At 49.2% G+C, this 22,684-nt stretch overlaps 1 protein-coding gene across 1 annotated transcript; it reads right to left on the bottom strand.

The window, feature by feature from the left end:
• Nucleotides 1-265: 265 nt before the first annotated feature.
• On the bottom strand, nucleotides 266-22,684 carry LOC144738079 (uncharacterized). Its single transcript, XM_078620989.1, has 7 exons — nucleotides 20,354-22,684; nucleotides 18,317-18,694; nucleotides 16,956-17,318; nucleotides 12,253-12,546; nucleotides 5,134-5,226; nucleotides 2,071-2,144; nucleotides 266-643 (listed from the first exon to the last, which is right to left on the bottom strand). The coding sequence occupies exons 1-7, from the start codon at nucleotides 20,409-20,411 to the stop codon at nucleotides 266-268; spliced, it is 1,638 nt and encodes a 545-aa protein (XP_078477115.1). The 5' UTR covers nucleotides 20,412-22,684.

Genomic DNA, 22,684 nt, shown 5'->3' with positions numbered 1-22,684 from the left:
GGTTGTGGCGGGTTTTAACAACACATTTTTATATTTATGCGATCTAACCCAAAAAAAACCCCTCAATTATGGTTGCCTCCACCATCAAACCTTCGCTTCTCCGCCTTTTTGCGGTTTTGAACCTCTCCTCCGACCCCCTTTTGAACCTCGCCTCCCGACCAATCACTTTTCGAGCTTTGTGACCTTCACTCTGTAACATTCACCACCTTGCCCATCACCCGACCTTGACCTCCGTGACATTCCCCCCCCCCCCCACCCAGTCACCCTAAACTTGACCATTGTGACCATTGCGACCTCCGCGCCCTCTGCGGTCCGTCGCCCCGACGACCACCCGGGCGTACTCGACGCGGTTAGAGTCGCCGTCAGCGCCGCGACCCGCTCCTCCACGTCCCGCGTGAGGGGTTGGACCCGGGCCTCGGCGGTTCAGCGCCCACTGGTCGAGCGCCGCGTAGGCGACGATGTCGCCGTCATCGCCGCTGTATCCGCCGCCGTCGCCCTGCAGCGAGGCGTAGATCACGTGGGAGGGGTCGCGGGAGCCGGGGCCGAGGTGACCGCGGGAGGATTGAGCAGCGTGAGAGGGGTTAAGGGCATGGTCGTCGAGCGATGCGTAGGTCACCCCCTCCCCGTCCAAGTGGTCCCGCACCTGAAACAACAGATGGCGAGATGCAAACCTGAACACGCTTCGATGATTGTGACGATGATAATCAAGATGATGTTCGCAATCGGCCTTGAAACTGAGAGGCCTAGACCGACCAGTTTTAGCGCAGATAACAACGCCTTAAAATGCGAACAGTACAAGTGTAGGACTCGTACTCATACGACAGCTTCTTGTCTTTCTTGTCTCTTTTATTCACGCATATAGTTCACACCTCCTCCTTGTCATCACTCTATGCCTCTCCGTTCGCTCCAATGCATAACCCGCCATCATCATCACTCCATGTCTGTTCGCTCGCTCCGCTCCGCAGCTTCGCTCGCTCTCTCTCCCTCTCCCCCAAGGTCCGTTACTCCGCTGCTACCCTACTCTGTACTCGCTCCGTCCACTGCTACCCTATCTGTATTCTCTCTATCCACTGCTACCGTATGCTGTATTCTCTCTATCCACTGATAACCTATCCGTATTCTCTCTATCTACTGCTAACCTATCCGTATTCTCTCTATCCACTGCTACCCTACCTGTATTCTCTCTGTCCACTCTTATCGTATCTATTCCTGCTCCCTGCTGCTCCGTCTCTGTCCCGGGCACCAACCACTCCAACTCCAACACCAACCAAGACTCCCGTCTCTCCGCCAGGCTGTGCCTTTTATCCCCACACCAATCAGTCCCAATCAATTAGCTCATCCCCCGCTTCGCCACTCGCCCCCAGGCCCCCAGCCCCACGTGACCATGTTATCGCCGCCAGCTCGGTGTCAGTCATCAGCCACTCACCCTCCTGACCAATCACCGGCCTGCGTCCTCAGTTACCCCTAACACCTGTGGCGTCTCTCAACGATCCCCCCCTTAATGGCACGACAACAACAACTGTATCCTCAGTTGCCCCCACTGTACGCTAATCGCTTGCCTAGCAACAGAACGCGTGGCGCGTGATATTTCAAGTCCTACACAAGTACAATTCAAATCCAAATGTCCTTTGATTATAATATTAATAGTGTATGCATTGTACAGTGCTGCGTAGCGCACCACTCTCCTCCTCTTCCAACCTCCGAGGGGTGGTCCCGCGCCTGAAACGACGGACAGCGAGGGTGCAATCCTTAGAATAATTTGATTATAATCAGAGCGGGCACTGTCTTTGAAATTAATTGGCCCACAGCAGAGGCTACAGCAGCCTCCTGCATGGCCTCGTCTCCGCTGCCACCGGTGTTAGAGCAGAACACATCACCTAAACATGAACAGTACAAGGACAATGCAACCCTAAACATCCTTCCATTACAATAATTGTAATTATGATGATTAATAAAATAATAATATTGTAGGCATTGCCCTTGAAACTGATTGGCCCACGCCAGAGACTACAGCAATCTCCTCCGTTCCAACGGGATTCTTGAGCTGATCTCAGCCCCCGCACTCTTTACCTCTTGTGGTCTCTTGCAGGAGGCGAGCGGCTGGTGTGGTGGCGGCGGGCGTGGCGGTGACGACATCCTCCGAGCTACAGGACGAATACAAAAATGCAATTGACGACGACGACAACAACAACAACAGCAGCATCATCGTCGTTGTCATTGATGTTGTTGTTTATCACAATAAGGGAGATTTAGAAAACGCAGTCGTCCTTCGGTGAACAACGGCTAGGAGATGTTAACTACCTCGCCTGGTACGCATGAAATAAATGAGTTTAGTTTTAGTATGGGTCATGATGAGTATGGGTCTCTGTGGGTCTCTATGAGTCTGGGTCTCTGTGGGTATCTATGAGTATGGGTCTCTGTGGGTTTCTATGATTATGGGCCTATGTGGGTCTCTATGAGCCTCTATAAGTCAGGGTTTCTGTGGGTCTCTATGAGTCTCTATGAGTCTGGGTCTCTGTGGATCTCGTTAAGTCTGGGTCTCTATGAGTCTTCATGTGTCTGGGTCTCTGTGGGTCTCTATGAGTCTGGGTTTCTATTGCCGGGTTCAAGTCTGAACAAAAAGCCACACAGCTCAGTAGAGGGGGGGCCTTGCACCTGGATAATAAAAAATGAAAATAAGATCGCACGGCCGTGGGTTATCGTGGAAAAAACATCGTGGAAAGGTTGGTACGTCACGTCCCCTTCCTTGCTGCCCAGTGACCACGGGGGTTCGTGTGTAGTGTGTCTAGTGTGTGTAGTGTGTGTGTGTAATGAGTGGGTGTAGTGTAGTGTGTAGTGTACTGCGTGTATTGTTGTAGTGTGTGTGTGTGACCAGGAAAAGCACCGGGCAGAAATTATCTCCCAAGCGAAATTATTTCAGTGTGCCGGGAAAGGTCCTGGCATGGATTATTCAACATCGCCTTACTAGACACGCTGAGGAGAGGCTTGCAAAGCCTCCATGTGGTGTCAAGTCAGGGCGGCCTTGCACAAATGCCATATTTTATGTCCGTCTGCTACAGCAGAGTTGTAGGGACACCCAATAGGACCTACATCTCTGCTTTATTGACCTGGTTAAGGCCTATGATGCCATCAGTAGGCATTGGCTCTGGGTTGTTCTTCATGCTTTTGGAGTCCCTGACTCTGCTGACGATCATTAAGGACCTTCATGACGGTGGGCAGGCCCGGTTAAAACTATATGGCAGGGAGTCAGAGCCTTTCCCTGTTTACCTTGGTGTGCGACAAGTCCTCTGGCTCCAACATTATTTTACATATTTTTCGACCACGTAGTTTGAGAAGCCTTCCATGGTTGTACTGGAGGAATCTCCATCTGGTAGAGGTGCAATGGGAGGCTGATTTATGTCCGGGTGCGGTCAAGGGATGCCTCCGTTTGGGCAAACCATGTTACATATGCTGATGATGTGGTGATTGCCGCTCAGTCAGAGGAGCAATTGGAGGCGCTGCTGCTAGCCCCATCAAAAAGTGAGCACCTGCATGGATATTTTGTGCCATCAAAAACTCCACCCCATATACTCCCTATTGGTGAGGGTGCGGTTGTGATGAAAGTGGAGAGTTTTCCATACCTGGGCAGTTTGCTTATGACCAGCTCTGGTTTGAATTCAGTGGAGCAGCATTATCTTCTCATTAGCTGCATAATGCTGTGTGGAAGCTACCTTGTCTATTGCTCCGTACAAAGCTTCAGGTCTTCTCGGCCACAGTCATATCCTCCATTCTTTATGCTTGCAAATTTGGATCCCCCTAATGAAACATCTTCGCCAGTTAGAATATTCTAGCTGGTCTGCCTACCAACCATCCTGGGTTTAACCAGGCTGGATTGTGGTAGATGCTCATATATCCTATAAAAATCTGGACAAAGTCCCATCGGTGAGCTCCTCTGGCAGGCAAGACTGCTTTGGCTGGGTTATGTAGCCCGCATGCCCAGCCACCGCATGCATAAACAGCTTTTGTTCGGCCAGATAGAGGGGAATAAACGGGAGCGCATGGGCTAGAGAAGAGATTGAGTGATGTGGTAAAAGAGGTTGCGGAGCTGAGTGGTGCCAGCGGTGTCAGGATCGGCCTCTGTGGTGGAGGAGGCTCGTAAAGGACGTTACTAGGCAATTGGAGGCAGTCGCCCTCCAACAACAACAGAGGGCAGAGGAGCGACGCTCAGAACAATGAGCGGAGTGCCGGGTGGATAAAACACGTCAAGTTGGCACAGTAGGGGCCCAGGTAGTGCATCAGCCAGTCATCTCACTTAGTCAACACATGGCACCTGGGTTTGTCCCGTGACCTCCTTTCAGCGGGCGTTCGACACTTCACATGGCCTCAACGTGCACATCGCCTAGCACAATCGCCGTGGTGACGTCCCCGCCACTTAGAGGCGAATGGCGATTGTTGTTCTTGTTATAGCTATATGGTGTATAGGTGTGTGGTGTGTGTGGTCTATAGGTGTGTAGTGTGTTTGTTTTTGGTATCTGTGTAGTGTATATGTGGTTGTGTGGTGTGTGTAGGTGTAGTTGTGTATATTGTGTGTGTAGTTGGAGTGTTAGTGTAGCGGTTAGCGTTATGCTGCACTATGACCTGATGTCCCGAGTTCGATTCCTGCTAACGGCCAACACCAGTGACGATTATTTGAAACGGTTCTGGGCCTCCGCTAGGTCGACTCAGCCTCAAATGAGTACCTGGTGCGATGTAAACACATCACCAGTGGGGAGACAAAGGCGTCCGGGGGCGGTGCTGGCCACTCACTTCCTCGTGTGCCGTGTCAACCTTTATAGGTGCTCGCTAACAGCACTTGCCCCAACAGTATGTTACAGGCTACACGGAGGGGTTGTTGTCTTTTTTGCTGTTTGTGTAGGTCTAGGTCAACTCAGCCTCAAATTAGTACCTGGTGCGGTGTGTAAACATCGCCACTGGGGGAGATAAAGGCGGCCAGGTACGGTTCTGGCCACCCTCCCTCCTCTGTGTGTGCCACAGTGCCGGTAGCCTTCATAGGCGCTGCTGCTACTCGCTACAAACAGCACTTTCCCCTATCGCCTGTTACAGGTGACAAGGGGAGGGGGAAATCTTCGTCATTGTACCATCATAACTCCTCACCTTTGTGGCGGTGGTAAATGGTGAGGCACGTGATCGCGATGAGCATCAGGATGATGAGAACAGGGGACCAGTAGATGTAGTGCTGAGTACCTTCTATGAATACAAACAACATAATAATAATGATAGTATAATAAAGGTCACATCCTTTCTGGCAATAAAAGAGGAGTGGTGTGAATATGTTCAAACACCAATCAGAAACCTCGTGTCACTGCATTAACCACACGCGGTAGAGGTGGTGAACAAGCAAACAAACAACAAATAAGCTCTGCTAATATATGATGCACTAGCGGGAAGTACCCGGCGTTACCCGGGAGAAATTATATTTAAAAACTTATATTAAAAACACAACATAGTAACTAGTAATAAAACATACAATTTTCATACACAAACACTAAGCTATTGTGAAAGCACGGCGTGCTGTTTTTCTATCCATTTTTCCATAAACAAATTTTAAGAGGCTTGCAGAAGCCCAAAAAGTTAGAGAAAGTGGGGGGTAAGTAGTTGATCTAAAAGGTTTCCGAAAATTGTCGACCCCACCTCCTCAAAAAATATGTGTACCCCCACGTAGGCATATATACCTACACATGCTACATACAACAGAGTAGTATCTAGTGATGATAATAGGTTTTCCCCTTTTTTCTGGCAACAAAACAGGTGTTGAGATGTTGAACTGAAATATTTTACGAGGAATCATGTCTGCATTAACCACAATACTTGTGGTCAGAATGCAAACAAAAAAACATACTCTGATAATATATGCATTGTCTTTGAAATGTATTGGTCCACACCAGAGACAGCTTTCTTTTGAGCCTAGTCCCAAACAATGTTAGACCAGAGGATGCCAACAGGCGTTTAGGACTAGGCTAAAAAAAAGCTGTCTCTGGTGTGGAACCGACCGGGTCAGTGTTCGGACTTGGCCCATAGGGTAGTTGCCGCGTATGTAGGTTCGTCCGCTGTTATCGGTATGATACAGGGGATAGAAATTAGGATGCTCATCGATACCGGTGCATCCGCGACCTTCATTTCCGAATTAATTCGTAACATATTGCCCCGAAAGTCTCGTACCCTGTGTCCCTTCGGGGTTCCGTGCTTTGCAGCAAACGGTGGCTCATTGGGCATTATTGGACAGATAATGGCAGAAGTGTCCATTAGAGATATCAAATTGACAGAACCAGTTCTTGTTTCGACGTCCCTTGCTGTTCCTTGCTTGCTTGGGACTGTTTTCCTGGGGAAGATGCCCCTGAAAATTTTAATAGATCAGGGATGTGTCGAGTTGCCATCGGGCCACCAGTTGGCCTTTTTTCCTTCGCCCACTCGATTGCATATGGCCTATGCTACAGTACAAGCACTTGCGAGCAATAACCGTAACGACTCCTCCCGGGGCGCAAATGCTAGTGCCCTTGTGGTTACGGAAGCCACTTGACCATAATGCGACTGCGGGAGGAATCCTACTAGGACCCTCACACAAAGCCGTTTATGGACTGAAGTTAGTGGAAGCTCAGCCTCTGGTGTCCAATGACCAGGAACCGTTTATTCAGGTCCTCAATGCAGGGTTGGACACGTCAGTCATACAGCCGGGCATAGTGCTAGCCCACGTGTCGCCCGCGCTTTTCGAGGGGAACATATTTGGTGGAGTGGGGGCTGCATCGGTTACAGAGCTGCAGCGGCATTCTGATGGATGTGCTCTGCTCCGAAAACCCAGAATTATCCGAGACTCAGAGGAAGACGCTTTCGTGTGAATTCTCTGACGTGTTTAGCAAGGGCAAATTCGACATCGTCCACACTACCCTTTTGAGTCACCACATCGATAAGGGCAATGCCATCCCCATCCAGCAGATTCCCTAACGGCTGAGCCCCCCAAAAAAGGACCACATACGTCTTGCAGTTGATGAGATGTTGACCACCGATATTATCTCACCATCCAATAGTCCATGGGGGGCCCTGATTGTTCCTGTTAAGAAGCAGGATGGTAGTTTGTGCTTCTGCGTCGACTTCCGCAAACTTAATAAAATTAATGTGTCTGACACGTACCCTCTTCCACGAATGGATGATTCCCTGGATGCTCTGGCAGGGACACATTTTTTTTCAACTCTTGACCTCCTATCGGGATTTTGGCAATTGCATCTGGATGAGTCTTCCAAGCCCAAGACCGCCTTTCACACACCACAAGGCTTATTTTAATTTAATTGGCTCCCGATGGGTCTTCACTCCACTCCAGCTACGTTCCAGCAGCTGATAGAGCTCGTTCTAGCTGGCTTCCAGTGGGATTTGTGTCTAATATATCTTGATTATGTTATTGTTTTTAGCCGTACATTTAAGCAACATCTGGAATGGTTATGCGCTGTCTTTCCTAAAATGCATGCGGCAAACCTAAAATTTAAACCACAGACGTGTCATCTGTTTAAAAAATCAGTTCAGTACCTCGGCCACATATTCAGTTAGTAAGGGATAGCGAGGGACCCTGACAAAACCGCGTGCGTGTGTTCATGGCCGACCCCCAAGTTGGTGGGTGAGGTACTGAGTTTTATAGGATTTGCGTCCTACTACCACCGTTTTGTCGCCGGGGTTGCCACTACCACCAAGCCTCTCCACTCCCTGATGGCAAAGGGTCAGAAGTTTCATTGGGGGAAGGAGGAGGAGGCAGCATTTCTTGCGCTCCGGGATGGCCTGGTGAACGCCCCTCCCCTCCGATACCCAGGATTTTTCTTTGCCGTTCGTCCTTGAAACGGACGCTAGCAACACCAGAATTGGCGCGGTTCTGTCTCAAGTCGTGGATGGCATGGAGAGCTTTGGAGCATTTGGCAGCAGAGTGCTGTCTCGGGCCGAGCAGCGATACTGCGTTACACGCCGGGCTCAGGGCACTGTAGGATGACTGCCGAGGCCTTGCCCCTTCCCCTTGTGGCGTCGGTGGATCCCGATGGTCCCGATGCACGTGACGCCGCTATTGGCCTGGGCCATGCAGAGTGGGGATGCCTCCAAGCGGAGGACGCTTCCCTGTTGAAACTGCGACGCCGTCTCAAGGGTGCCAAAGGGGGAGAAGATCGATGGGGGGTGTCCTCTGTTATCTTCAAAGGTGGGTTGCTGATGCGCTGGGATGGGGGGTTACGCCATTACAACATTGTCGTGCCCACTGCCCTGCGGGGTAAAATCATTTGGGCAGTGCACGTGTGACTGCTGCACCTGGGTGTGCACAAGACGCTGGCCAAACTCGACTTTTTCTAGCCCGGAATGGCGGAGGATGTCGCTAACGTGTTGAAGGGGTGCGGAAACCACCATCTAAACCTTGTTGTCCACCTTTGCCATACATTCGGGTCTCCCGTATAAATGAGCTGGTCACGCTTGATGTCCTCAGTCCATTTTCAACCACTCCCCGCGGGAATAAGTATTTACTAGTGGGCGTCGAATATTTTTCACGATGGCCGATGGCCTGGCCGCTTCCCAACCAGTCGGCAGTGGCTATCACTGAGGCATTCCTCGACGGTTATGTGCTAAACAAGGGAGCCCCGGAGCATCTCCTGACCGATCAGGGTAAAACTTTTCTTCTAAATTGTTACGGGAAGTGTGCGATTTGTTGGGAATAAAAAAAATGCGCATTGCCCTTCAGAGACTTTCGGAAGCACGCGAGGAAACAAGGGAAAATTCTATTTCCCGCCAAAAGGCAAATGAGCGGCTGAGGGATCTCTTTCTTTGAGGACATAAGTGGGCTCCAAGTGACAGGTACCGGTGGACACGTTGCCCAAATTGTATAAACCTTGGAGGGGGCTCAGTGTGTTCAAATTCGCTGGGTTGGACTAAGTTGGTTCATTCACCCATTACGCCTCAAACCTTTCATTGCGCTGTGTAAATTAATCTTATATCCAGTACGCAAGGGCCGAGTGTCGGGTGTGTTGGGTGAGCTGTGGCGTGCACCCACTGAGGTTGGTCCTCAGGGGAGTTATGTGACCCTGCCCACAGGTTCCGAGCGTTTAACACCCCCTGAACCGCAGCCTGGGCTGCGGGGGAGCCGTAGAGGTTGCGGTGGTTGGGGCGTATTTTCGGATCAGCGGGCTACAGCAGCTTCATGGGAAGGGACAGCCCCGGGTCTCGATCGCTTCGCCAGACGCTGCGGTTCCGGCTCGGCGCGCAGGGTCGAATTGTCACATCGGAGCGCGTTCACCTGCCCACTGATATTTCTGCCCGTGCCACCGCGCGATACGACCGCGACGACGAAGAAGAGGGAGGAATGACGGGGGTGGGGCCCCAGGCGCAGCAAAGGCGAGTGCGGTGCCGCGAGTGCGTGAATAAGATCGGCGGCTTCGCTCGTCCGGGCCCATCCACGAACGCAGCGAAACAGCAGCGCGGGGCACGCCGAGAAGTAGCCCAGACCCCTTCTCCTCCTCTCCCCTCCTCGCCCTCCTTCATCGTCGCTGATACTTGTCTAACTCTTGTTCTCCTTCCTCCTCCTCCTCTTCGGCGGCGGTTGTTGGTTCTCCGTAAACTTTTGCGAGGAGTTTTCCACGTGAGTGATGCGATGGCCGATGTTTGGTGAATATCCTCCGATAGACGTTCGGGTTTTATGCGTCCCAGCGCGGCCACCCCCCCCTCCACTTCGTTTGTTTGCCCACTTGTGTTCACCGGCGGCAAAGCGCCGACTGCTCCTCGTGAGGAACTGTGCTAGTCAGAACATTTTCAAATTCACCCTGAGAAGCCCAGGAAGCTTATGCCCACCTCGCCTGGGAGCATGGCTACAAAGAATCATTCCAAGACTGTTCAGTTCTCGTGACCCCCACACACACTCCCACGACGTCTGTTGGTTGTCACACTCATCAGTCGTATTGGTCATTGGCTTAACCTGGCCTTTATTGTGCTCATGGGTGTTGTTACACGTTGAGGGTGGGTGATGCTGGTGCAGGGGGGGGGGGGAGTTCCCGAAGTTGTGTGTTACCGCTCGTTTTTCTCTTTCTCTCTCTTCTATTGTGTCATTGCCCTATTGTTGTTTTCTGTCCCTTTGTTACCTTCCCCCGTTGATCACTGTATATAGTGTAGAAATTGTACATAACCGTTATTTATATGTATTTGTTGAGGCACGCTAGGGGCTTTCTTCTGTTTTTAGGGGGGAGTTGACAGCCGGGATGCTGTTGGTGCAGTACCGGCCCTAGAGGGGCACGGTGGAGTGACATCGCTGGATTGCACCATGCTGTAAGTGCAGTGCCGGCCCTAGAGGGCATGGCACGTGTGTGCCGACCTAAGGGGACGGTCGTGTGAGGCCATGGCACTCTGGTTGATCCGGGAAGACACGTGACCAGTTTGAATGACAGGGGGGCCCCCAAAAGGAGGTTAGGAGGGTCACGTGATTCGAACCCAGGTTCTTCTTGACGGTTCTAGAAAGGGGGCATGGCCAAGGGCAGAGCCGGCCACACCAGAGAGAATATAAGCTGAGTCCCGAGAGGGATCTTGGTTGTCCATCCCGGGGAAGAAACCCTTGGTCTACGATCTCCGTTCTTCGAGTCTTCCAGCACGTGGACCCAGGCAGTGTGTTGTTGGTCGCCGGTCCAGAGTTAATAGTTAATTAGTAACCAGTGTAGGTGTAGTTAGCCAGGGTGGTCACCACCCTAGGTTGGGGTGGTGTGTTGAAAATAAATACATGCGCTGCCTCCAAGTTTAAGAGTGTGACTCAGTTGAACCCACTACAGTAGTATTTACTTACTGTAATAGTATCTTCTGAGCCCAGTAGCAGCTACTACCTGTATAGTAGTGTCTACTGACTGTAGCAGTAACTGCTGACCGTCGTAGTATCTACTGACCATACAATAGTATCAACTGACTCTATAGTCGTATCTACTGACCTTACAATAGTATCAACTGACTCTATAGTCATGTCTACCGACTGTAGTAGTATCTACTCACTGTATAGTAGTATCTGTCGACTCTATAGTAGTATCAACCAACTCTATAGTAGTAAATACTGACTCTAGGTAGTATCTACTGAATCGATAATCTTATCTAATAATTGTATAGTAGTATCTACATACTCTATTGTAGTATGTACTGACTCTACAGTAGTATGTACTGACTCTACAGTAGTATCTACTGACTCTACAGTAGTATCTCCTACTCTATAATACGTTAAAGTCAACCATATGACTTTACCGAAAGAACCAAAGAGTATGGATTCCTGCAGTCACGAAAGCTTCAAATCAAGAACGAACTTCATAAAGTGTCGTGGTGAGGCCTAGTCCCGTGCAGAGCCCCCGGCCTTGCCTAGATTGCCGAGCCGGTCGAGGTAGCACCATTGCAGGCTGGGCTAGGCTGCTACCCCCCCCCCCCCACCGTCTGTCTACTCTAAAGTAATAGTATCCAAGAACTATAGTAGTAGTATCTACTGACCCTATCGTAGTAAGTGAACACATTGGGGTGGGGAAGAGGAAATTACACTTTGAATAATTTACCTCAGTGTTGTGTATTTTTTTTGCATTTTTAACGCAAATGAGAATTCCCCCCCCCTCCCCACGATTGCGTGCGTGCGTTGCTAGGGCCAACGACCATGAGTCAGCATTCTCGCGCATGCGCAGTTTCATGCTCTGGCTCCGCCCTGTGCTTATAAAATGAATAAATTGATCATTTAACGGCTTTAAAGTTGACGGATGGGAAAAATAAATCGTGATTTGTCGGTCAGGGGCTTAACACGTCGTACGTGAAGCCAGCAGTTTGTGAGTTAAATGCGTCACAAGTAGTTTCCACACACACAGATGGACAGACAATAAATTACTTTCATGGGTAAGATTGTCTTTGGAACCAATTGGTCTGGTGCGGTGCATAAACATCGCCACTGGAAAGACAAAGGCAGCCAGGCATGGTGCTGGCCAACCACCCCTCGTGTGCCGTGCCGGCCTTCATAGGTGCTTGCTAACAGCACCTGTCCAAACAGTCTGTTAGACGCTATACGCTGTATCTTTGTCTTTGTGTATGTAGGCGTGTGTGGGGCTGGGGTGCAGTGTCATAGTGGTTAGCGCTCCCCTGCAACACAAACCCGGCGGAGACCCGAGTTCGACTCCAGCTCACGACAAATAACGAGGCCGAAAATATCGAACCACTCCCTGCGTCTCCTCGTTCAGCCTCGAACGGCCACGGTCTCCGTACCGGACGCCGCTGTCGTCACCGTCACGATGTCGCTCCTCTCCATCGTCGTATTTGCCCCGCCCACTTTGTTGTTGACCTCACAGGCGAACGCGTCACCGTGCCGCGCGTCGTGCAGGGTCCACGTCTCCGTGTGGACCCCGGTCGTTGTGAGGTTCCCCCCCGAGCTCTCGTCCCCCCTGAGCCACGAGTAGTAGATGGGAGGGGAGCCCTGGTGCACGACGCAGCGCAGATACAAGGAGCCTCCCACGTGCACCGCGGGGTCACGGGGTGAGACATCGGGCTTTGACACGGCAACTGAGACACAGACACACAGAGAGAGAGATGTGGAGATTACTAAGTGTTATAGTGTAGTCTATAGTGTAGTGTATAGTGTGGTGTATAGTAGTGTAGTGTATGTAGTCGTGTAGGTATAGTTTAATGGGTGGTGTTGTGTATTGTGCAGTGTAGTGTATAGTATAGTATTGAAGGATGTTTAGTGTATAGTGTGGTACAAGAAAAGTAGTGTATTATGTAGTAAATAGTGTGTATTGTAGTGTAGTTGTGTAATGTAGTGAATAGTGTAGTTCATAGCAGTGTAGTGTATAGTGTATAGTAGTGTAGGGTATAATAGTGTATATTCAAGTTTAAAGAAGTGTAGTATATGTTGCAGTATGTAGAGTCGTGTGTAATGTAGTGTATAGTAGTGCAGGGTATAGTAGTGCGTATTGTAGTATAAATAAGTGTTGTATATGTTGTAGTATGTAGTGTATACGTAGTGTTGTGTGTAATGTAGTGTATAGTGTAGTGTGTGTATGATGAAATTCTCTTCCACCAAACGAAGCCAACCGTGCTAATCGGAGATGTGGGGTGAAGCACAACAAACCAATCATTCTGCCACTCACTCACCCACTCACTCGCCCACTCACTCACTCGCTCGCTCACTCACTCACCCACACACTCACTCACCGACTCACTCACCCACTCGCTCACTCACTCATCCACTCACTCGCTCACTCACTCACTCGCTCACTCACGCACTCACTCACGCACTCACTCACTCGCTCACTCACTCGCTCACTATCGCACTCACTCATACACCCAGGTGCACTTTGAGACCACGTGAAGTGCCTAAGGCTCGCTGACAGGAGGTCATAAGACAAACCCAGCCGGTGCCATGGATTGACTGACTGGCATATGAACCACTCGTACCCCCTTCTTAGTCAACTTGCTGATTTTAGCTGCTGGTGGTCTGCTTGATGTTGTGAGCGTCGCTCCTCTGCCCTCTGTTGTTCCTGGAGGGCGACTGCCTCCAACTGCGTAGTAGCAAGGTCCTTCACGAGCCTCCTCCACAGAGGCCGACATTGACACCGCTGGTACCAGTCATCAGCAAGTCCACTCAGCTCCACATCCTCTCATAACGCATCAGTCCATCTCTTCTCTAGACGTTGTCGTGCACGTTTAGCCCCCTCTATCTGGATGAACAAAAGCTGCTTGGGTGTGTGGTGGCTGGGCATGCGGGCTACATGACCCAGCCACCACAGCCTTGCCTGTTGGAGGAGCTCACTGACGGGAATGTGCCAAATCGTTAATGGATTTGTGAGCTGCTCACACAATCCAGCCTGGTTAATCCCAGGATTAATCGTTTGTACACACGCCTGAAATTTTCTCACTGGCACAGAAGATCCAGTCGAAGGGTCCACATTTGGGTAGCATAGAGAAGGGGGGGAATGACCGTGGCCGAGAAGACCTGAAGATTAGTGTGGAGCTAAAGACCAGGTAGCTTCCACTCAGCGTTACGCAACCGATGAAAAGATAATGCCGCTCGACTGATTCAGAGTGAGACCTCTGCTGTCAAACCAGAGCCGGTCACGAGAAAACTGTCCAGTATGGGAAACACTCCACTCCCTCCACAACTGTCCCATCACCAATTGGGAGATGTGGGGGTGGAGTATCTGATGGTACACAATACCCAGGCAGGTGCTTAGTTTTGGTGGGGAAGATGGTAAGGCCCCACCTCTTGGTGGTTTGCTCTAGGTTCAGCAGCAGCACCTGAAACTCTTCCTCTGAGTGAGTAGCAATTACTAGATCATTGGTATACGTAACACGGTTGACCAATAGGGAGCAATTCATTGACCACACCCGGGCATCTGTACCAGATGGAAGGCTTGGCGACCTACGGGGTCGAAATAAATGTGAAATAATGTGGGAGCCATAGGACATCTCTGTCGCACCCGAAGGTGATTAGTGAATGGCTCCGACTCCTGGCCATGTAGTTTTATCATGAAGGTACTTAATGATCATGAGCAGAGAGTCAGGGACTCCATAAGCACGAAGAACAACCCAGAGCCCAGGCCTAGCGATGGAACAACAGGCCTTGACAAGATCAATAAAGCAGAGATGTCGGTCTTGTTGGAATTCCGTACACCTCTGCTGTAGTAGACGGACAGAAAATATGGCATCTGTGCAGAACCCCTTTCCTGAAACCACATTTGGGCTCCACAAGCCTCTCCTCAGCGTGCCTAGCAAGGCGATGTTGAATAATCATTGCCAGGACCATTCCCGGCACACTGAGGAGTTGTTATTGTCTGTGCAGTCCCCCTTCTAAAAGAGGGGGACCACCAGGGTATCTTTCCAATTCTGCTGAACCCGTCCCATGGTCCTGACTGTTATAATGATGTCATGTAGGGCAGTCTGTGCACAAACGCCACCCTCCCTCAGCATTTCGTTTGGGAGATCATCTTCACCCAGTGCCTTTCCTGGTCTCAGACTTTGGATTGCCTTCAATACTTCCTCAACAAATGGCACCTCAGCCAACCACTCACAGGGGGGTAACTACTTCTCCCAATATTTGAGGCACCGCAGCCTCAGCAGGGTCATCCCCATTTTGCTTCGTAATGTTTTCCAGGCTGAGAGATTTCCCCTCCCCCAGGACCTCACAGAAATGCTCATCAAATCTTCAAACCTATTCCTGGGGGTCTGAGATTGGATCAACGTTCGTTTCCTTAATTATAGTGATTGGTGAGGCACTTATTTGATGGAATTAAATAGCAATTTGTGATCGCGGGCCACTAAAGGCAGAATCCATCTCCTCAGCAACCCGTGGCCACCAACCATCCTTGCAGTGCCTCATGGCTCTCCGAACCTCCGAGTGGAGGCTGCGGTAGGCCTCCTCATTCTCTGATGTAGGATGCTGTGGACGATGAGAGTGGGCCTGTCGCTTTTAATCAGCCAGCCTGAACACCTCATCTGTCAGCCAGGGTCTCTGGGGAGGTCTGGACCGTGAAACCCAATGCAGCCATTGCAGCTGCATGAGCCACAGTCCTAAATCTTGTCCATTTCCCCACAACATCTGGTGAAGTCCGGGATCGATGCCAACCCCAGCTTCAAGCGATGATGACATTCTTGCTTGCAACTTTCATCACCTAGCTGAGACCAGGCCACTATGGGTTTGAATGGGGTACTGGGTGTACACCCACCACTAAAGTGGAAGAATGGCAGGCACATCTTACACATGACAAGTCGATGGTCAGTGGGACGATTGGCTCCACGGTCCCAGCATAATGACCATCTTGTGCATGGTGTTACCCAACAGGATGACTCTATCCCGAGGGGCCACTTTAGCTTGCACCTGTGACAGGAGGTCAAAGAAGGCATTTGACTCATTGGCCTTGCCTGCATCCCTCCATTGATGTTCATCATCGGTTGGGGCTTAAGTAACCACGACTCCTCACCTCTGGTTAATGGGAAGGCGAGCCCAAAGTAGCATGGGGCTTACAGCTTCCCACACCTCACCGCCATGCTCCCGCACCCCCTTCATCCTTTTGTTGAGAAGAAGAACCACTCAATGTTGTTTGGCAGTCTCCTGCCCCGAGTAGAGGACTGTTGATCCCTCATCGTGGCAGCAACCAGAGCCAGTCCACCGGACCTCCTGAATACCAAAGCGATCCAGGCGGTACCGGTCCAGCTCCCGACAGAGGAGTGGCAGCCTCTCCTCTGCAGTGAGCGTTTGCACATTCCATGTAGCCACCCGCAGTGGCTTTTTGTTGTTTCTGGAGGAACCCTGAAGGTAAGGATTCAGTCTCCTCGCTAAACCAAATCGGGGTTGGCCAGGAGACGTCACAGATGCCTGTTCCCCCGGGGCATCCGGCACAAGCTTAGTTGCATATTTTTCACTATGTTTTGTGGTTATTAAATTGAAGGTGGAGGGGCTACCAGCCCATCGCACCCGTCCACTCAAACACACCCACTCACCTACTCACACACACCCACACAACACACTCAACTCACACACACCCCCACTCAACTCACACATAGCCACTAACCTACTCACACAGCCACTCAGCTACTCACACACACACCCACTTAACACACAACAACAACCACCATTCCCCACTAAGTGGCGCTTGTGCCAGGCTATATGCTCTTTGAAGCCATGTGAAGTGTCGATCACCCGCTGGCAGGAGATCATGGAGCAGAGGACTGGCTGATGCACCACCTGTGCCCCCTACTGTGCCAACTTACTGTATTTTATCCACCGGGCACTCCGCTCGTTGTTGTGAGCATCTCTCCTTTGTCTTTCATCGTAGCTAGAGGGGGGCTGCCTCCAACTGCCCAATAGCGAACTTCACACTCACACACCCACATACTCACAGACCTACTCAACACACTCACATACACACACACTCACAGACCTACTCAACACACACACTCAAACACCCACTTACCTTCATTGATATTCACATGCTCGGTCCATGACACATTAAAGGCGCTGCCCTTGTACTCCCACCAAAGCGAGATCACGAACTCTTCCGCATCCTCCCGTGTGAGCCCCTTCAACTCGACTGACTGCAGGACTGCTTTAGATTCCGTCACCACCGCCACTCTGTCCCCGTAGCCAGCCTCTGGCCTGAGACCTGAGTTGTGATCCCAGGTCAGGATCCTCACTAGCTCTGCCCGTGCTCTGTCGAACTTTCTGGGATGCTGGAGGGAAAAGTTTAGGAGGCGGCAGCCGGCAGGAGGCTTGGTCAGAGTGAAGGACAGGGAACCACCGACCACCGCCCGCGACTTGGAGAAGTTCACCAGGCAGGCTGTGAGGAGGTGGTGGATGAGGAGGTGGTGGAGAGAGAGGGAGAGAGAGCGAGCACAGGGTGGGCATAAGGGAGAGAAAGAAACGCATCCTTGGGGCAATGTAAACATTCAGAAAGCTGACGATTTCCATGTCAGACAACTTGGGCTTCGAGTGAATCTGCCACTGGTGATTTTTTTCTTTCTATTATTTCCGCATACAAATGCAGGAACAACAGCAATTCACTAGCGAACTATTTTTATTGTTCAACATCTGCTGGATACACAACAAACCGATTCACACCTGTCAACCCCGTATCAGTGCTGCCTACATTATTACAGACCAATTCAGACCTTAATGTTCACTCCGTGCCCCAAATAAATCTCAAAGTTCATCCCAGAAAGTCCCATCCCAAGGGATAAACACAAACAAATAAACAAACATTGTTTTTGTTTTGCCCGTATTGAAATGGCGGTACGCCGTATGGAACTGAAAACTAAATATCCCCTGCACAACAATACGGGGTAAATCGAATGTATCGACAGCAATACATTGGCCGGCACAAGAATGTCTCCCGTGGACCGCGATCTGTCGACGAGGCCAAACGGAATCGATTGTTCCATGTGACGCGTTGCATTTCACCCCCTTTTTTTCCTTCCTCCCTTCCTTCCATCTCCACGATGCGATGAGAAAGCATCGAATACGGAGTCGTCACGCACTGAGAATCGGTTTGCCAGTTTCATCAGCCTTGACCAGCAGCTGGACGAAAGTGACGCGTCAAATGAGACGAGTGACCGTGGTGGCGGCAGTAGCGGTGGTGATATGGGGGCAGCAAGTCCTCCTCCCTCCTCCCCCTTGCTCCTACCTCCCCCTTCTCTCCTCCTAACATCGACCACCACCACCACCACCTCGTCCCATCTCCTCCCACATCCTCCACAACAGACAAACAGTCTGCATCTCTGCGCTGTTAGGGACTCTCAGCGGGTGCGCCGCTCGCTATGCCCGGGCGGGATGACTCACGGTTGAGCACAGTCAGAAAGACGTTCTCGCTGTCCGTCCACTCGTAGGTCGCGTGCCTCCAGGCGACCTTGACCTCGTAAATGCCATCGTCCTCCATCCTCAGCTCCCGCAGTCGGAGCCACGCTGTGCCACTTCCATTGCTCCCGAGAGCGTTTCCCGGGCTCAGCTCCACCCTGCCCTGGTATTGAACCGAGGTCTCGGACGGTGTCCAGTGCCGTGTGGAGGGTTCGTAGGTGGCCATGCAGTCGTCCCTGCTGCTCCTGAACCACGCGGCTCTGGTGACCTCGCAGCCTCGAGGGGCAGAGATGCGGGCATTTAAGAGAGCAGTCGAGCCCACGGTGGCTTTGATGTGAACCTGGGAGACCTCGATATGGCAACCTGTGATGGAGACAATGGGGTCGGGGTGATGGTTGGGGGTTGGTGGTGGGTAGTGGGTAGGTAGGTGTGGGTGAGTGTGTGTGGGAGTGTCGGTGTGGGAGTGTGTGGGTGGGTTGGGCTGGGTGTGGGTGGGTGGTGTGTGTGGGTAGGTAGGTGTGGGTGAGTGTGTGTGTGGGAGTGCGGGTGTGGGTGCGTGTGCGGGTGGAAAGGCGGTGTGAGGTGATGGAGCAGAGACAGGGAAACACAGTGCTCTAGAGAAGATGTTAACATCATCGCCTGGTATACAGGAGGTCTTAGGTTCGATTCTGACCCCGACGACAAGGTGTTTAGGAGAAGTTAACTACCTTGCCTAGTATACAGCAGGTCGTGGGTTTGATTCTGAACCCTGACCGTTGCCTGGAATGTATTTGGCGACATGTTAACTACCTCGCCTGGTATACAGCAGTTCGTGGGTTCGATTCTGAACCCTGACGACACGGTGGCTAGGAGATGTTAACGACCTCACTTGGTATACAGGAATTCGTGTGTTGGATCCCAAACCTTGATGGCCAAAATGGCGAGGATCTGTTGACCCCCTTGCCTGGTATACAGCAGGTTGTGGGTTCGATTTAGTGACATGTTAACTACCTCGCCTGGTCAGCAGGAGGTCTTCGGTTCCATCCCACACTCTGATGTCACAGTGGCTAGGAGATGTTAACTACTTCGCCTGGTATACAGGAGGTCGTGGTTTCGATCCTGGACCCTAACGCCCATTGTGGCTAAGAGATGTTAACTACCTCACCTGAATAAACGTTTCATCCGTTTATTCTTCTGACAAGTGCAACTTACAGTCAATCATCGATAATTATCTTTCAGCGTGCGATTATCCGGCTGCTTTCAACATTATCTGGCGGTGATCCCTGGCCAATCTGGCAAAACCGTAATAACCAACCTGAAGGCTGTAACCAGTCCAGCTATCGGCACCACATGCATATGGAAAACAAAGTATCTATTCATATTATTTCAGTATTAAATGTATATATATATATGTTACAATATACACTACTGCCTCTACAATATACGCGTGTGCCTCTACTTAGGAACATTCGACTTACAAACTATCAGAGATACGAACAAACCTGTCCAATATTTCTAGTTGCAGCTGTTCAGACCAAGAGTCGTAAGTACAACCTCCATGCAATATTTGGTGGTGGTGGCATCTACATCTACAAAATATGACGAACCAGTGGCATCTACATGCATCTACATCTGTAGGACATGAAAAAACAAATGGCATCTACATCTGCAGAACATGAAGATCCAGTGGCATTTAGATCTGCAGAACATGATAAACCAGTAGCATCTACATCTGCAGAACCTGAAAAACTAGTGGCATCTATATCTACAAAACATGAAGAACCAGTGGCATCTACATCTATAGAACATGAAAAAACAAATGGCATCTACATCTGCAGAACATGATTAACCAGTGGCATCTACATCGGCAGAACATGAAAAACCAGTGGCATCTACATCTGCAGAACTTGAAGAACCAGTGGCATCTGCGTCTACAGAAGATTATGCAACATTTAAAGCAATTCGCCGTGTTTAGTGTACATGCCGAACAACACGTTTGGAATCGACAAGAGGAAAGTTGGACTTACAAATAAATCAACTTACGAACAGACATCTGGAACCTAACTCGTTCGTAAGTAGAGGTGCAGCTGTACATATGCATCACCCTTGATGCAGGGTCTTCGAGACTGGAGTGGTATGTACGGTACACAGCAAATATGATAACTCTTTTTTACTGGAGGATATTTATTTGCGTCAATGTGTACGTTATTTGCATATCAATTTAACATTGTAAACAACATTTCAAAACACACACAACAATACAAACACACACTACACCTTAAAATGTATGTGAAATTGTAAGGCTGGGAACACATCCTCATAGGACTAATGTTATAAGTTACTCACTATAAAACGTTTCAATATACGAACTACTTTGCATATCGAGTTATTACTGTTAATTGTCTTTGTTAGACAATATGCATGGTAAGTTATGAAGTGGTTATAGTGTGAAATGGTAAGGTACGAATGCTGGGAACGCATCCTCACTGGACTAATGTTATACATTACTTACTACGTGATGTTTTAATATACAAACTACTTCGTATATCGAGTTATTACTTTTACTTGTCTTAGTTTACAGTATGTGATGGTAAGTCATGCAGAGTTTGTAGTGTAAACTGTTTCGTTAATTAGGTTGGGAACGCATCCTCATAAGACTAACGTTATAAGTTACTCACTATACGACTTCTCAATATACAAATAACTACTCCCTATATAGAATAATTGATGTACATTATTTTGGTTTACAAGATAAATGGTAAGTTATGAAGTGTTAACAGTGTGACAGGATAAGTTACGAAGGGAGGGAATGCATCCTCATAGGACTAATGTTATAAGTTAATAATTTTAAGACTTTTCAACACAGTAACAACTACTTCATATATCGAGGTATCAGTGTAATTTTTTTTTGTATATTAATGGTGTGTTATGAATTGTTCATATTGTTAAATGATAAGTTACGAATGTCAGAAACGCATCCTCACAAGACTAACGTTATAAGATGTAACTACGACATTACATATCGAGTTATTGTTGTTAATTGTCTTTATTTACAATATGCAATGGTACGTTATGAAGTGTTTATAGTGTTAAATGTTACGTTACGAAGGCTGGGAACGCATTCTCACTAGACTAATGTTATAAAGTACTCACTATACGACGTTTCAAAATACGAAAAACACCGTTCAGAAATGCATCCACTTGATGTGATGTGGCAACTTATATATATATTTAAGATACAGCGTTGTGGGATGGCAATCAGTATGAATTACTCAGCAATATACAATGAAATAATAATATTTAACTATTATATTATTATTTCACGATGGGACCTATTTTGTAGAATATAGTAGTGTATTGCATAGTATAGTGTAGTGTATAGTGTATTCTAGTATAGTGTATAGTAGTTTAGTGTATCGTGGTATGTGTAGCGTGAAGTGCATTTTAGTGTAGTGTATCGTTGTTTATTATATAAATGTAGTGCGTAGTGTAGCGTATATTAGTGTAATGTTTAGTGCAGTGTATACTAAAGTTGAGTGTATAGTAGTGTAGTTTAATGTAGTGTATAGTAGTTTTATATTAGTGCAGTGTATAGTAGTATAGTGTATAATAGTGTAGTGTGTAATGTCGTGGAGTGTTCAGAAGTGTAGTGTATAGTAGTATATAGTAGTGTTGTATATATAGGCCTTTTTACAAAATTAATATTAAGAATAATTCTGCCAATATTTTTTATTTTAATAATTGATCGGGGCGAGCATGGGACAAGAAAGGGTGAGGCACACCCCACCCCTCACACCCAGCTGCCTTACTGCATTAAAAGCAACTCGAGGGAGGAGGCCATAAAACCTTTAAATAATAAACTCCGGGGTAAAGTGGGGTTAAATCACGACGTTTCGGAAGCAACACAAGCGTCCGTCATCAGGTGTGACTGCTCCAGCAAAATTACTGTAGCGTATGAAGAGAGCTATTTAGAGACACGTGTTTATATAGGGTACTAGGGGGGGAGGAGCCAAGGGGTCGTGGGGGGAGCATGCGGCAGGCCATGTGGCGTCGCGGGTGGTTTGGGCAGGGGATTTTGCTGGAGCAGTCACACCTGATGACGGATGCTTGTGTTGCTTCCGAAACGTCGTGATTTAGTTTCCACCTACGTGACTTTACCGAAAAAACCAAAGAATATGGATCCTTGCATTCATGAAAACTTCAAATCTAGATTGGTTAATGATTGCTCAACTTCACTCACTCACTCTCTCGAACATGGGGGAGATCATATAAACTCCACTCACTCACTTTGTAGAACAGGAGGAGATCATACAAACTCCTCTCACTCATTCTAGATTCGAAACTTTCGTGACTGCAAGGATACTCTTAGGTTTT

This window comes from Lampetra planeri, chromosome 77 (assembly GCF_965212315.1).
Source record: "Lampetra planeri chromosome 77, kcLamPlan1.2.h2, whole genome shotgun sequence".
NCBI classification, from domain to species: domain Eukaryota; kingdom Metazoa; phylum Chordata; class Hyperoartia; order Petromyzontiformes; family Petromyzontidae; genus Lampetra; species Lampetra planeri.
Note: the sequence above shows the minus strand (reverse complement) of the source record. Positions and strands in the feature narration are given on the sequence as shown.